The 15,748-nt window shown below is 49.3% G+C and overlaps 1 protein-coding gene across 1 annotated transcript in view; it reads left to right on the top strand.

The window, feature by feature from the left end:
* LOC125082378 (O-acyltransferase like protein-like) overlaps nucleotides 1-15,748 on the top strand; it is a 77,897-nt gene that overhangs the window by 41,359 nt on the left and 20,790 nt on the right. The window contains exons 9-12 of the mRNA XM_047697946.1: nucleotides 1,082-1,183; nucleotides 6,896-7,061; nucleotides 8,613-8,692; nucleotides 14,775-14,888. Of these exons, the coding sequence (XP_047553902.1) occupies nucleotides 1,082-1,183; nucleotides 6,896-7,061; nucleotides 8,613-8,692; nucleotides 14,775-14,888 (462 nt within the window). The remainder of the gene's footprint in view (nucleotides 1-1,081; nucleotides 1,184-6,895; nucleotides 7,062-8,612; nucleotides 8,693-14,774; nucleotides 14,889-15,748) is intronic.

The following is a 15,748-nucleotide window of genomic DNA, read 5'->3' as shown; positions in this document are numbered from 1 at the left end:
CCGCACACAGAGACAGACCCTGATTCATTCTTTCCTGAAATGGAGAGGAGGCCGGAATTGGAATTGGCTGTCCCACTTCCACAACTCAGCGCTCCTTTCCACACGTCTCTATCAATTGTGTTCCTATTCTAGTGACTCCGACTTGCTGCGTTTCAAAGGAAAGTCAAGCTGGCAGAGAACAAAGACCTTCTCTAACCCTCCCTGAGCCCTTCTAACACACACACAGCCCTCTTTTGCAATAGAAAATGCATTTGTTCCTTAGGGAGACACCCACAAGGATCATTGGCATCCATGTCAAAAGGTCAGGAAACTCCCTCCCAAACTTGCTTATCGTCAAGCTAGAGCTCAGAGATGTGGCCTGTTTCTTTAGCGGAGCGTTCTGGGTAACAAATCATCATCAGGATGTGTTGGTGGAGAATCTTGGGCAACCCACTGAGTCTTTGAGCTTCAGTTTCCCTATTAGGAAAGCAGGGATGGTAATATCTTCTCTTTTACCAACCACTCGCTCCATAAACACTTATGGCAAAGGACTTTGGTATTGCTCTTGAAGCCAAAACAACACCGTTAGCAAAAGTATTTTGAAAACAACGTGGCTTTGGATGTTATCGTTTCTAAAGGCTAATGTTGTAGCTCGTAGAGCTGTTCAAATACTTCTGGTTCTCTTCCTTCCAGGCCCTTGGTCTGCTTCCTGGCCACGTGGCGGTTGGGTGGGAACTAGGTCTGCCAGGGAGGGGCACCTAGTGTTGCCAATATGCTAAGAACTTTAAACAGGTCCCTCTGGGCTCGAGCATTTAATTGCTGGTTTGAAGCCCTCCAGCATGCTTTGTTCTCTGCCGTGGTCCCTGGTGACTTTTCAGAGAGTGGCCTCAACCTCAGCCTGGGTCTCCTGGTGGGGAAGATGCTGAGCTCAAGGCGATGGCCATGGCATGAGCGAGGAAAAAAACTTACTGTTTTAGTGTTGGAGATAATCCCGTCACTACAGCATCACGTCTTGGACCCCGATACAGACAACCAAGTTAATCATTAGATGCACTGTATCACTGGTAAGCAATTCCCGTGACTAGTCTTCTCTCTCTCTCAGTGGCTGGTTAAGTGCAAGGTCGTTTTTAAAGCTACGTGAGAATTCAGACAAAGGAACGACCCTCAGTGTCATACTCAGATTCGTCCTCAGCCGCCTTTTGAGGTAAGTCTCTTTGTCTCATCCCTTAATGCATTATTGCTGCGTAATCATTCATTACTTTTGAGTCTTTAGCCCTCTTTTGAAATAATTTTCAAAGAAAAATAAACCGAAAGACATGGTTTTCTTCATAACGTTGATTTTTGCTGGCTTAATAGCCGTTGGCAGTGGAAGATACCAATTTTCATGGTGTTCGTCCTAAGAGAAACTGAACTATATTAAACCAGCAAAAACATCCTTATTCTTCAGCTCATGGGCATCAGATTCCAATAAACGTACGGTCGGCTTTCCCTGGAATGTGTACCCAACGGGAGAATGTGCGTGGCTCTTATAAATTGGTAGGAATTGGCTGCCGTAACTCAGAGTACTAAGGGTAATGATAAAAATAAAATAAGATCCAACAAGGAGAGGGGCCGGTGATGCTTGCGATGATGGTGCTTCTGCTCATGGGGAGGCGGGGAGGCTATGGTCCTCTTTACGAATGTGTGGATGGTTGGGGCAGGCGGGGACACGGTATTGGGACAGAGTATGGAATCTGTGGGACAGGAGACAGGCTGTGATGCAATGAGACACATACTGCGTGGGGAGAAGAGGAAAATTCCACTCAAGTAGCCCAACACTCCTTTTGTACCTTCTCTAAATCACAGTTTGTTGCTGGCTGGGCTGGAGCTGCTTTCTTTGTTTAGGGTCCCCTTGTTACACTTCATTGTTGTGGAGCAGGAAGGAGGGTCTTGAAACAGTCTTCTGGGCTAGGAAAAATGGAGTGGGCGAGATCTGCTTAGAGTGGGTCCGCCTGGGCTTGCGTTCTGGCTCAAGCCTCTGCCAGCTGTGTGACCTCGAGACGTTGTCTCAACCTTTCTGTGCTTGAGTTTTCTCATCTCAAGAAGGGGAAGCACAGTGATAGTCACTGGACCCTTGTGCAGATGAAGTGAGAGGATGGGTGCTAAGAACCTAGAAATGCACGGGACGCCTAGTTGGCCTTCTGTAAGTACAAGCTGCCATTATTACTGTTGTTGCTTCTTATATCCTGTAACTTTTCCAGTAAATAGGTTAAGAATGAGTCTGAGCCAGGGAATAGACCTCTGTTGATTTCTTTTCACCATGACCTTTGTAGTTTCTTCCAAACACTATTAAATCTAGCTCTTGTCCGCCATGCTGGACAGATTGTTTATTCTTTCAATATCTTCTGGGTACTTGGCACTGGGTTTGACCTATTCTACCCTGTGGTCTTCTGTAGCGGGACTGGCATTCAGACCAGGGTTTCTTAGTGAGAGATGCTGATGGGTTGTTAGGGGTGGGTGTGGGATCCAATGGCATGGTGGATTCTGCTTGGGAAACCTGCTTCAGAAGAAAAGTCCTAGAGCTGGGGATTGAGGAGTGGGATGTGTTTTAGCAGGCAGATAAAGCAGTAGTGGGGGCAGGAAAAGTCTGTGTGTGGGGGGTGGGGTGGATGGGTGTGGGTGTGAGGTCTTCTGGGGCAAGATGGCGGCGAGGATCCCATGAGTAAATTATTACAATATCTGGTCAGGACCGCAGGTCTGGACTGGTGATTGGCATTGGGAATGGAGAGGGCAGAATCAAGGACACTCAAATCTTCAGCCTGAATGACATGGCAGGATGGTGGTGATGTTCTTGAGGTAGGGAGCTCTGGGAAAGTGGCAGATTGGAACCAGGAAGAGAGAGTCCAAAGTGGGACAAAACTTTGTCAAAAAAATCAGAGAAAGCATCACCAATCGAGTTTGAACTCACTCTCTAAGGTAAACCCAGTGAGAAAGCAGCCACGTTCCTAGCCACTTTGCTGTTCTCATTCTTGTGGGGAAAACCCGCTGTTATTACACAATTATGATTGATTGCTTGCCTGCTTGGCACCAAGAGCACTGGAAGTAAGATCATTTGTTCACTCACTCTTTCTGTCTTCGTTGAGGACCCCCTGTGTGCCGGGCACTGCTGTAAGCTCTGTGGACTCAGTACTCCGTAGCCAGGCAGGTGTCTTCTGGCCTGGGGTTATGTTCTAGCGAACAGAGATAGGCAATCAACAAATAAATATGTAACATTAAGTTGCAACATGCAAACACATTTCTAACAGGTCAGGATGATAAGTGTCAGAAAGTGCTAGATGCAGTCTTCCTCTGGAAGCGTAGTCAGGGGAGATGACATTTGTCAAAGGAAGTAAAAGAAGTTTCTAAGCAGAGAGAATGCTGTGAGGGAAGAAGGGCCCATGTGGGAGTGGGTGCAGAGAAGGGAACATGGTTGGTGTGTTTGGAAAACCACAGAGAGCCCGTAGGAGTGGGGGAAGCCGTAGACTTGGAGAACAGAAGGGAGTGGGTTCAAGGAGATGGGGCGGGAGCTCCATGGCCAGGACTTACAGGAGACTTTAGCTGGCTATTCGGAGACAAGAAGCCTCTGGGAGGCTCCCGGAGGGAAGTGGTATGGTCAGATTTAACCTTTCCAAGAATCACTCTGAGACTAGAGAGTAAGAGGACAGGGCAGGCACTGGGTGACAGCTGGGAGCTACCCCGTCTTTAAGAAAATGCGAAAACCCAGCTTCCCAGGGTCAGTCAGAACAAAGACTACATAATAGGAAGCAAAGGAGAGTAAGAAGTTCCAAACCCTTAAAATGGTGTGACGATTCCAACCAGGAGCCACATTTTAAAAATCAGGGGATTTTATAGATATGTGTAACAAAAAAAATTACTGATAAAAATGTCTAACTGTAACAGAAGGTTATACACTGAAACTAGGGGAACCCATCCCAGCCTCACTCCCCACAGGACACCTTTGTTAAGAGTTTCTTGTGAATTTTTGTAAATACTTTCCATGTATTTACAGGCATTGGGTGTTTTTTTTTTTTTCTTCACGAGTAGGATTATACTATCTGCTGCGCTATTTTGCACATAGCTCTTTTGCACTTAATGATTAATGTTGACATGTCATGTCTCTCTGCGTGAAAGGACCTACCTCACTGACTTCAAATGTTGCCTGGACGGTGATGTGTTCATGGAGTATCAGGAGTTTAACCTGTCCCCATTAATGAGCGTGGTGGTAATTCTAAGTTTTTGCTATCTTAGACGATCGTATAACGTCTATATATTTTTGTGCACTCTTGTGAACATGTTTGTGGGTAAATTCCCACCAGGAGAATTGGTAGTTCAGTGCATCTAACATTTTGATGGACATTTTCCAATTTACCTTCCCGCTGCCGCACGTATGAGAATGCCCGCTTCTCACCTCTCTTACAACAGCCGAAGTAGTACTTTCTAATTTTCGAAAACCTTGACTCTAAGTCTTCCAGAACCTTGGACAAAAAGGGAGAGCATTTACATTTATCTGATGCTTTCAATGTTTCCCACTGTTTTTTCTTACTGATCTCATTTGAGTCTCAAAAAATCTTAGGAGGCAGGAATCATGATTCTCCTTGGAATAAGGAATTATCATTCTCCCTCTTCCATAGAAGAGGGAAGAGAGAAGTTCTATGATGATCTCAGTATGAAAATGTAGATAAAACTGGAACACCCATTTCTGTAGTTTTGCTCTTCAAGGTGAGACCCACCCCCGTAGCCTCTGCCCCTCCCCCATGTGCCCCAATTCAGAGGCCATGCTGGGGGGCAGTGCCTGGACCTTGCTCCCTCCCGAGGGCATCTGACCTGAACTCTGGTTCTGAGGGGAGCAGGGGGTTGACTTACTCTCCTGAGGGAGGTGACAGATGGTGGGAAAGGGGGCTTGGGAGGCCTGTGGGAGCAGCTGCAGGGCAGCCTGGTCATATGGCTGATGTGACGAGGCCTGGCCCCGGGGAAGGCTCCGTGGCTGTTGTCTGAGCTGATCTGGGGAAACACGTCTTGGCACCATTGGTGGCCCTTTCTGACTGACTGTGATCTGCAAATCCCGCCTGCTCCCTGCATGCCCACAGCTCTTCAGCCTACTAGACACATGCCAGGAAGGATGCTATCATTGTGGGAAGGACAGGAGGCCAACAAGTCTGGGGACCGGTGCTGACCAGGCTGGATGCTGCCCACCCCCCAGCAGCCCTGCCCTTCCCATCTGTCACAGCCCACCCCGGGCCCTGGCGCCCCCACTGAGATGTTCGGAGACGCGGTTGGGCCATGCCCTGCTCTCAATATGTTCTTTTAAAAGATGGCTAGAATCATAGCTCACCCAGAATATATGCCAGGATTGTGTCCCTCTCCCAGCTACAACCTCACCTCTAAACTTGAGGCCAGGGAGGTCCGGTAAGTAACCACCAGACAGGTGGCCCACAGACGTGTGGGCGAGTATTAAATGTATACACTGGTTTTGAAAGAGGTAGTCAGGGCGCCTGAGTGGCTCAGTCATTCAGTGTCTGCCTTCAGCTCAGGTCATGATCCCAGGGTCCTGGGATCGAGCCCCACATTAGGCTCCCTGCTTGGCAGGAAGCCTCCTTTCTCTCCCACTCCCACTGCTTGTGTTCCTGCTCTCACTGTCTCTCTCTCTCTCTGTTAAATAAATAAATGAATAAAAAATCTTAAAAAAAAAGAATTCGTAATTAAACTTAAAAAAAAGGGGCACCTGGGTGGCTCAGTGGGTTAAAGCCTCTGCCTTCGGCTCAGGTCATGATCCCAGGGTCCTGGGATCGAGCCCTTAATCGGGCTCTCTGCTCAGTGGGGAGCCTGCTTCCTCCTCTCTCTCTGCCTGCCTCTCTGCCTACTTGTGATTTCTGTCAAATAAGTAAATAAATAATCTTAAAAAAAATAAATAAATAAAATAAACTTAAAAAAAAACTTGTCAAAGAAGAAAGGATGTAAATTAGCTCACTAATTTTTTAGATTGATTACCTATTGAAATGGTATTTTGAATACACTGGGCTCTCTAATGTATAGTATTAAAATTCATTGTAGCTCTTTCTTTCCTTCCTTCTTAAAAGATTTTATTTATTTACTTGTCACAGAGAGAGAGAGCGCACAAGCAGAGGGAGCAGCAGGCAGAGGAAGAAGCAGGCTCCCTGCTGAGCAGGATCCTCCTGACCCCAGTGGTAGGAAGGCAGTCGCTCAACTGACTGAGTCCCCCAGGCGCCCATAGTAGCTGTTTCTTTTGACTGACAAATGTGGCTTCTAGAACGAAAACACTAGTGGTAGATGCGACTCGAATTCTGTTTCCAGAGGACACCTGTGCCTTTTTCCCCATCATCTTTGTACCTGCTTCCAGTCCTGCTCGGGAGGAGCTAGGGTAGGAAGGAAGGGAGGGAGAAATAACCCTAGGAAGGGAGGAAGGAGAAGAGGGAGGGAGGAAAGTTCTCGTCCTCCAAGGGGGCCGGGGGCGGGGGAGGGAAAAACAGGACCAGGTGTCTGATCTCAGCACTCCCTCGAGGCTGGGCCACCTTGGACAAGTCGCCCACATCTCAGAGCTGTAATTTCCCCGTCAGTAAAATAGAGCTGGTGTTTCCCCAAAGGAGAGTTCTGAGGTTTGGAAGTATCTGAGAAGCTCCTAGTGCACCCCTTGCTCCATGACTAATGGTATATTTGCGTCCACAACACGGGAACCGGCTCACGGTGGGCGCTCACGATTTTTTACCGGGGAATGTCGGAGTGTTTGAGGTGTTGCCGGGGAGCCGGTCGCCCACCCAGACAACCCGCTTTGGAGCGTCTCTCTGGCCCACCCAGGGGACCGCATGGAACCACTGCAGAGTCACATTCTCTCCCCCGCCCCCGCCCCCAACCACACCCCACCCCCCCACCGCCCCGCCAGGTTGCAGCCTCTTCACCTGTACTCGGTGTGCTTGCTGGTTGGATTGTTCTCCCTTGTTCCTTGGGGACCCGTCTGGGATCTGCCCAAGTTCCACCTGGATAACTGCCGGCAGGCATGGTGGGCGAATGTGCTGTTGCTCAACGATTTCCTGGCGGTCCCAAACGCGGTGAGTCAACAGGCAGCGGGGTGTGAGCCAACTCCGGGTCTCACTTCATGTTCTGGCATATTCTCTGGAGTAACAGTGAGGCCCTAGTAAGGTGGGCTGCAGGCAGGGAGGCTAGCCCCTAAGGATGGGTGAGCATAACCACACCAGTCCTGGCAGGGGGAGCTGCTGGGAGCAGCAGAGGGAGGGCGCAGAGGAGTGGGCATCGCCCACCAGCCATCTGGGTGCCGGGATGCAGCCGGCCTTGCCCTGTCAGGGTTCCTGTTCCAGTCCGTGTCACCCCCGTGGAGAAAGGGCAGTTTCTTCACCTCCCCACAGACAGCCTGTGGCTGGGATGGAACGTTGCACTGCCTCTTGGCCATCATGAGTTCTTTTCCACTTCAAGCCCGATCTGACAGTCGCAGCACCTGTATATATGGCTGGGGGCTTCCTCAAAGCCCTCACAGCCTCGTAATGACCTTGGAGTAAACAAAAGTGAAATCGCTGTAAGGACATCATGTCACTGATGTTTGCACAGGACACGGACAGCCTTGGAAGCAAGACTGGAAAGAGAATGGCCAGCGCGTGGCCACTCACAGCACAGAACTGCTTACCAGCTAGACGGCTGCCTTCCACCAGCCAGTGCTGGCGGCTCGGACGGGGCATTCATGGCCACCTAACTGCCTTCAGATGGGCCCAGGCGGGGCCAGGGCCCGCGGAGGACAGGCGGGGCTGTTGGCCCCATGCAGACAGGTTTGGGCCCTATGCGGGCTTCAGGGGCAAGGACACGAGCCAGCCGCCTCTTTGAGGCAAAACCCACCTTAGGTCCTCAGAAGCACAAGTGTGAGGGCTGGGCAGCCTCGGGTCCTCGAAGATTTCCCCATGATGGGAAATTCTTTCTAATGGGGACAAGGGAAGCTGTCATTTCCCCTGGATAAGTCTGGTGTCCCTTGGACTGTGGGGAGTTGGAGGGAACAAGGCGAAGCCCTTTATCTCTGAAGGCCAGGCATTTCCTCACGTTGAAGAAGAAACGCAGGTGACTGGCTCACTTTGCACAAACGTGGGCAGCTCGTACCATCCTGCTGCTTTGGCCAGATGATCACCTGCCAGTCATACGTGGGAACTCTGGGGCTTCCCACAAAAGCTGGTCTGCGGCCAGGCCTCCATTCTAAGTGAACACACTTGGCCCCCGGAGGCGGGGAGGGCCGGCCAGGCAGGGAAGAGAGCACAAGGTGGGATGTCAGGGTGTTCCTTACATTGGGTCGTGGGATGGAACTGAACTCCCACAGGGGTTCTGGGAGCTTAGCTATGATTGCTTTTTTCAACAACCGAGAACGCTTGTCTGCGTTTCCATTTCGTGAGCGGGCATCATCCTTCCCACTGCCTGGGCTTGTTACCGGATTAAACAAGATGCCGTCCTTGAAACACCTGGAACTCGGAATTCCTTTCTCTTCCCATGAAGTCCCCGCCCCCTGCCCCGCCCAGGGAAGTCTTTCCCCAGCTCTGGGAAGCTGAGACCCTGGGGGGTGCCCGAGGAGCGAGGGAAAGGAGTCACCTCTGCTCCTCTCGTTTCAGTGTAATGGCTGGACGTGGTACCTCGCCAATGACTTTCAGTTTCATCTCACCACACCGGCGATCGTCCTCGTCCACGGAAAGTGAGTTTCCCCGGGACAGGTGTGTCGCCCCGTGGGCCGTCTCCCTCGGAACTCTCAGCGAGCGCTGCCATTCTGGGCAGAGCGGCCTTCACAAGTTAGGAAATGAACTTCTCAGTAGCGTCCGGACACCGAGTCCTCCTCCCCTGTTTGCCTTGCTCCGCATCCCCCGATCTCTGTCCTGCCTGCGTCCCTCGGTGCTTTTGCAGAGTTGTAATCCGTGTGTGTTAATATCCAGTCTCAGCCCTTTCCACTAATGGTCTTTGTAACATTTCCGCATCGGGACATGATCCGCATACTCGTCTGTTTTCGAAGTTCTGCACCAGTTTTGTGGTTGGCCATCCAGGTTAGTTCCAGGTTGTCCTGACTCCAAATGATACCTCCAGGACAGTCTTGGAACATACCGCTTTTCCCCCTTCGTTTTCTTGGGGGCCTAGGTGGAATTACTAGGTCAAGGGGTAGGTGCTTGTTACATATTGTGTGATTCTTCTGCAGAAAGAGTGAGGTAATTTACAGTGCCCCAAGCAAGGTATCAGTGTACCTGTTCCCCACTTCGGATATTTATTACCTTAATTTTTGTTAGTTGTAGAAAAGCTGAAGGTCTTAATAATTCACGAGGAGACTTACAGCTTGTGGATTATCCATGACCCACACACAAAAAAACCACTTTTTGCCGTAAAAAGTAACTTTTTATAATAATTTTTAAAGATTTTATTTGTTTATTTGAGAAAGAGAGAGTGAGAGAGAAAGAGCACAAGCCGCAGGCCGAGGGAGAGGGAGAAGCAGGTTCTCGATGAGCAGGGAGCCCAATGTGGGGCTCGATCCCAGGACCCTGGGATTGTGTCCTGAGCCAAAGGCAGACGCTTAACTGACTGAGCCCCCTCAGGCACTCCTCCATGCCATATTTTAAGAGATATTTCTTTTTTTTTTTTTAAATACATTTTCGGGGCACCTGGGTGGCTCAGTGGGTTAAAGCCTCTGCCTCTGCTCAGGTCATGATCTCAGAGTCCTGGGATCGAGTCCCGCATGGGGCTCTCTGCTCAGCAGGGAGCCTGCTTCACCCCGCTCCGCCTACTTGTGATCTCTCTCTGTCAAATAGATAAATAAAATCTTTATAAAAAATACATTTTCAAGAAATATTGCAAGATAATAAGATGAAGAGGGGAAAGCCATCCTTGACCCATCCCTCACTCAAGGAGAAGGGAATTCCCTGTCAATATCATGTTTATTTTTATGATCTTTTTTCTGCACAGCTTTTTATACATGAAAGGATTCTCTATCCACCCGTTAGTATCTTTCTTTTAGTAGTTTTATGACATAACCAATTTCCTATATTATTTTACTTCCAAGTAAACATAATTTTAATGTGCACATAACATTGTATTCCATGAATGAACTCTAGTTTACTCATACATTCAACTATTGCTAAATACTTGTATTATTTCTGATTTTATGCTTTTATAAATAACAGTCTGATAGATACTTTTATGATAATTATTTGTCTCCAACTCTGATATTTCTTTAGAATGCATATCTTTAAGGGGACTTACTGGGTCAAAGGGCATGAATGTCACCTAGGCTCTTTTTTTTTTTTTTAAGATTTTATTTATTTATTTGACAGAGAGAGATCACAAGTAGATGGAGAGGCAGGCAGAGAGAGAGAGGGAAGCAGGATCTCCGCCGAGCAGAGAACCCGATACGGGACTAGATCCCAGGACCCTGAGATCATGACCTGAGCCGAAGGCAGCGGCTCAACCCACTGAGCCACCCAGGCGCCCGTCATCTAGGCTCTTAAAGCATAATGACAAATTGCTTTCCTTAAAGGTCTATCAATATTCAGTCTGCTGGTCATCTAATTACACTGTTGCCAATATGGAACGTTAATAATAATACAAAACAAAATACAAACTTTGTTATTTTGGAATGTAAGAGAACATTCATTTTTCACATCTGACTTGCAAGCCTTCAATTCCTAGGGGTGCCCCTGAGTTCCAAATAAGTATTGACCAGCCCTGCGTCATGGTTACCTGTTAACACTCTATGCAGGACAGACCTTTAAATCACAGGATGACCCAGGATGTTGCCCATTCCATGCAAACACTCAAGCCTCCTGAGTAAGAGAAATGCATCCTCATTTTAAAAAAAGATTTATTTATTCATTTTAGAGTGAGAGGGAGAGAGAGAGAGAGAGCACATCTCATTTTAATTTAATCTAAGAATGAAGCACCTTAAAGAAAAAAAAAGGAAAATCTGCTTTTTCATACATCTTAAATACACACTGCTTTCTAACTTTAAATGTAAAGAGGGTTTTGTTTGTTTGTTTACTAACCATTAAAAAAATGTTCCATGGCTTCCACTAAGCACAAAGGCAGTTTGCTGGGATAGTGAGTTGGAGTCAGAAGACATGGATTCAAATCCTGACTGGTAAGTCACTAGCTAGGGGACCTAGGGGACCTAGGGTACGTTGCAAGGCTCTCATCTTCAATCTCCATCTCTATAAAATGGAGACGGTAGTGCTTCACATCAGGGTTGGAGGACAAAGGAAGATCAGACACATGGGAACCAGCCCAGGGCCTGCCTATAAGTAACGTGTGACCCCATGTCACTCAGCTACCTGTTATTTGAGACACCATGTCATCACCATTGTCCCCAGCTGCTGTCACCAAGTGGTCCCCTCCCAGTCTCGCAGGGACTGGGGGAGGGTGGCTGGATGAGCCACTGTGAGCATCTGCTCCTCCCCTAAACCCATTCAGGGGGGCCATCTCCCTAATCTCTGTGCTGTCCCTATTCCACAGAGGGTCTCCTTATCTGGGCAATGAGTCTCCTTCCTTGGCTTCCTCTCTAAACACCCTTTCCAGAAGGTACTGGTGTGGAGGAGATGTTAACAAAGCCTTCCCAGATTGAAGGGTCCACGTTCCTGTTGCTCAGCCTCACCCCTTCCCACACACTTCCTGCTTCACCCCTTACTAGTTCTGCTCCTCCGAGGTGTGTGAGGTGGTGTGCAGACAGGAGCAAATGCCCGACACTGGGGCGGGGGTGTCTCTCCCTGTATGCTTGCTGTGGGGAGAGCCAAGAGGTCCAAGTGTCCACCCCCACCCACTCTCCCAAAACAAAAGCATCTGAATCGAATGGCTTATTTTCTCAGATGGGTGTTGAGGGGTGGAGAGTACAATTTTTGATATCATAACAGAACTGATAAAAGCATATGCGATTGAAATAAAATCAGGTAATAAGATGGAAATGAGATCTAATAATCATATTGCTATTTATTTTGACAATGGAGATTAAAAAAAATAAGCTCTCCTACCTTCACCCTAACCACGGATCAGGCAAGGAAGGTGGAGAGGAGGTAACGGTGGCTTTGGGCTCCTGACCAAGCTCCCCACCCCCACCCCTGGCCCCTTAGAAAGGGTGGGCTGATTCCCCGAACACTCCTGGGTTACTGATCTCTCCGGCTGCTAAGGGAGGGGCTCCCTGAGCAGGAGCTGAGACCTGCTCAGGCTCACAGGGCCTCCCCTGGTGTGGACTCTCCCTCCCACAAGGCAGTTAAACCCTGAGAGCTCCCTCAGGGGAGAGGGGGCACAGCTGCGCCGACCCATTCTCTGGCACCATCACAGACCTCGGCTGGACTGTGGCTCCTTGAAGGGCTCTGGAGAACTTGGCAAGTGCCTGCAGGAACAGGTGGGTCAGGCCTCAGCAGGCCCGGCAGCCCTGGCAGAGGGGGAAGGGCAAGCCTCCTCAGCCTTCCTCAGAGGCAGCCTTTGCAGCACCATGTGCTGATTGCTGGTCTAGGTGTTTAGTGAGGAAAAAGCAAGAGAAATCCTGTAGGGAATCCTGGCCAGGATGCTGGGGGCTGACAGGCTTACAAGGAGGACATTCTGTTAGTCCTTCCTCCTCTTGGGCTATGGCCCCTGACTGGACCTTTTTGATGGACCATCCCTCTTGGGGGAATGGGGATTGTGGTTGGTGCTTGAAGCTCTGGGACTTTCTAAATCCCGTTGTCCCAGGAGTTGTCCCCTCAGAAAGCCAGAAAATATAACCACTAACCTGAGTTGGCAGAGGGAAGCCTTTGGCACTGGGCCATTTGTGCCGTGGTCAAAGGCCCCAATTAGTGGCTCAGAGCTCCAGAGGACAAAGGACTAACAGGAGGTAAGGCGGGACATGGGTCACTATCTCCCTGTCTGTTTGGGTCCCTCTGTCTATTCGCTTGCTTGGGCTGCTGTGACAAAGTACCATGTAAGTGGCTTGAACAACAGAAATTTATTTCCTCATGGTTCTGGAAATTAGAAGTCAAAGATCAAGGTGTCAGCAGGGTCAGTTTCTTCTGAGGCCTCTCCCTGTGTCTTCACATGGTCTAGAAAGGCACTGGTCAGACTGAATGAAGGCCCATCCCAATGACCTCATTTTACCTTAACTATCAATTTAAAGACCCTGTCTCCAAATAAAGCCACATTCTGAGGTGCTGGAAGTTGGCTTTTGTGGGGGGACAAAATCCAGCCCATAATAGTCTATGTCAGGAGGCTTTATTAGTTTTACTTATATGGATGGTTAGCCAGGGGAGACTCTCTGACTCCTGAGAGGGAGTGCCACAGATTGGGCTCAAGTCCCCTAGGGAGTTAAATACTTATTTGGGTGGATGTGGGTTTTTATTGGATGGCCTACTACCCACCTAAGACAATGAATTCTTACTATCTCCCAACTCCAGACCTGAGTTGGGGTCCTGCTTGAGTGTCCCTGTGACTTAGGACCCCCGGCTCCAATGTCAGCATCTTTCCTAGAAGCTGTCGTGGAAGGCAGATTTCAATCCCTCAGCTAGAAACCAGCCCTATCCAAGCATGTTTTTAGCTTCTAAATGGTGCGAGGTATAAAAGGTAGGGCTCTTTTCTTTAGAGAACACACTCATCTAGAATGCCAGTAATTCAGGGAGGCAGAACTAGATGGTCCAGCAAAAGGCATTGTAAAGAGACATCATTGTTGTCATAACTCCCCAACCCATGCTCACAGCAGACATTACTAATCAATCACAGCACCACTGAGCGAACTAACACTCCTCCATTGCAAACATTAACACTAAACTAGAATTGGCACCCTGGATGAAAATCATTTGCTCCCTGCCTCACTCATGATATAGGAATGGTACCTTATCCCTTCCGCATGAAGGACCACGGCAACTTCAAGCAGTGGAACGGGCTTCTCAGAGGCATCATCCCGGCAGGGTTGTGCCTAGACAGTCTTGCACCTGTGTTTGACATTTTTTTTTGTACCACTGCAGATCGTCTTGGACCCAGACTTGCCTTGTTCTGAGCCTGTGTCCCTAAATCTCATTTCCTGCCCCAGAACCTCCCATATACTACAGCTGGGACTCCTTCAGGACTCCTCTTGGCCTTAAACATGCGTAGTCCCAAAGTGTGGCTGCTTTGGCTTTTGTGGGCCCACCCTTGACCCATGGGGGATAGAAGACACTAGAAAAGGCTTCTTTCTTTCACCTCCCAAGACAGTTTTCAGGTGCATTTCAGAAGGTTCCATAGCACATTCTGGAAGAATGGAGCATTAGCCACCTTGATAGCACATCCTTGTATTAGCTTTCCCTGCTTCCCTGTTTCACACCCCATCCCTCATTCCTAACCCCATATCAAAGACCAACACCCAGATATTTGTCTCAGATTGCATCTGGGAGGGAGAAGAACCCCTGGATTCCCCTCTTCTGCTATTCCCTTCCTTGTGTCTCCCTGTGCCTGACTGTTATTTCTCTCCTAAATCAACCACCTCTTAGGTCCATAGAGTGCCTCGTGGGTGGCGAGGGACATTCCCAGGCACGGTCTCATGTTGAGCTGCATTATAAATTTCAGGGTGAAGATGCGGAAATTCAAGTTCCAGGTCCGAGCCAGTAAATGGTCAAGTTTAAAGGCTAACCCAGTTGTCTAACTCCAGCCCACTCTGCCAGGGCTGCCCCCACATCAGCCTCCCTCAAAGGCAGCCCCAGCAGGAAGTGCCTCTGATTGCCAAGCTTTCAAATCTTTCCTAGCCACAGACTTTGCAGTGACGGAAACTGAAGGGAGCCTCTGTCCATGTCCTCTCTTTGCAGAAGTAAACATGTCCTTGTCCTCCTCGGGGCCATGCTGTTCTTGGCATCTTTCACTGCCACAGCTCTGCTCACACTGGCTTATGCCCTTCCGGTGGCAGCTCCGTCAGAAGCAAGGTAACCCCCAGTTTCCAGCCTGCTGCTCTCACGAGCCTGCCCTCCGGAGGGCCAGGACCTCCCAGGAAGGGCTGCTCAGCCAGTGCCAGGCAGTCTGTGCTGTGTGCATTGGCTCGCGGGAAAACTGGGTGGGAAATGTTCAGCCTGGATGGGAAAGCTGATGGCGTTTTTGTTTCCAAACTTCCGAACCTTTCAAAGGGCGCTGGGTGGGGGCGTCTGCTCTGAAAGCACCGGAAACACACTGCTGCCCATCAAAATGCTTCTCGGAGGAAAGGAGCGCCCTCACGTGGCCGTATTAGGTTTCTCCTTCGGTGGCGAACTTGGGCTTGGAAGTTATGATCCGCTGGAGAGACTGAAATTTAAGGAAGTTGGGGTTACCCGTTGAAAGTCACACTGCCTGTAAGTGGCATACTTACAGGTGTAAGTGGAACCTAGGATCTTACCCACGATGCTATTTTGCCTCCCCGGTGAGGAATATATCACATTCTTCCTTATAACCACCCTGTGTATTAAATGGGCGGGGGCGGGGGGGGGGGCGTGGGAAGTGGTCTGATTTCCCACTCATCTCTTCTCAGTGCAGCAGGTGGAGTGATACAGATGGAAATCAGATCCTGTCAGTCACCTGCTTAAATTCCTCCAATGGCTGCCCAGTGCTCTCGAAGTAAAATCCTTGTCTGACCTCCTCTATCACTCCCCAGACAGAGTGTGGACTCTGGACCAGTCACACTGGTCTTCCTACGTCTGCACACCCAGCCTGCTCCCTCTTCAGGCCTTTGCATTTGCAGTTCGCTCACACTAGAACGCTTTTCCTTTAGAATCCAGGTCTTGGCAGGGTTTTCCTAAAGGTGTCAGGGCAAACA

Source organism: Lutra lutra, chromosome 12 (genome assembly GCF_902655055.1).
Source record: "Lutra lutra chromosome 12, mLutLut1.2, whole genome shotgun sequence".
NCBI classification, from domain to species: domain Eukaryota; kingdom Metazoa; phylum Chordata; class Mammalia; order Carnivora; family Mustelidae; genus Lutra; species Lutra lutra.
The sequence above is the reverse complement of the archived record's forward strand: the minus strand, read 5'-3'. Positions and strand labels throughout refer to the sequence as shown.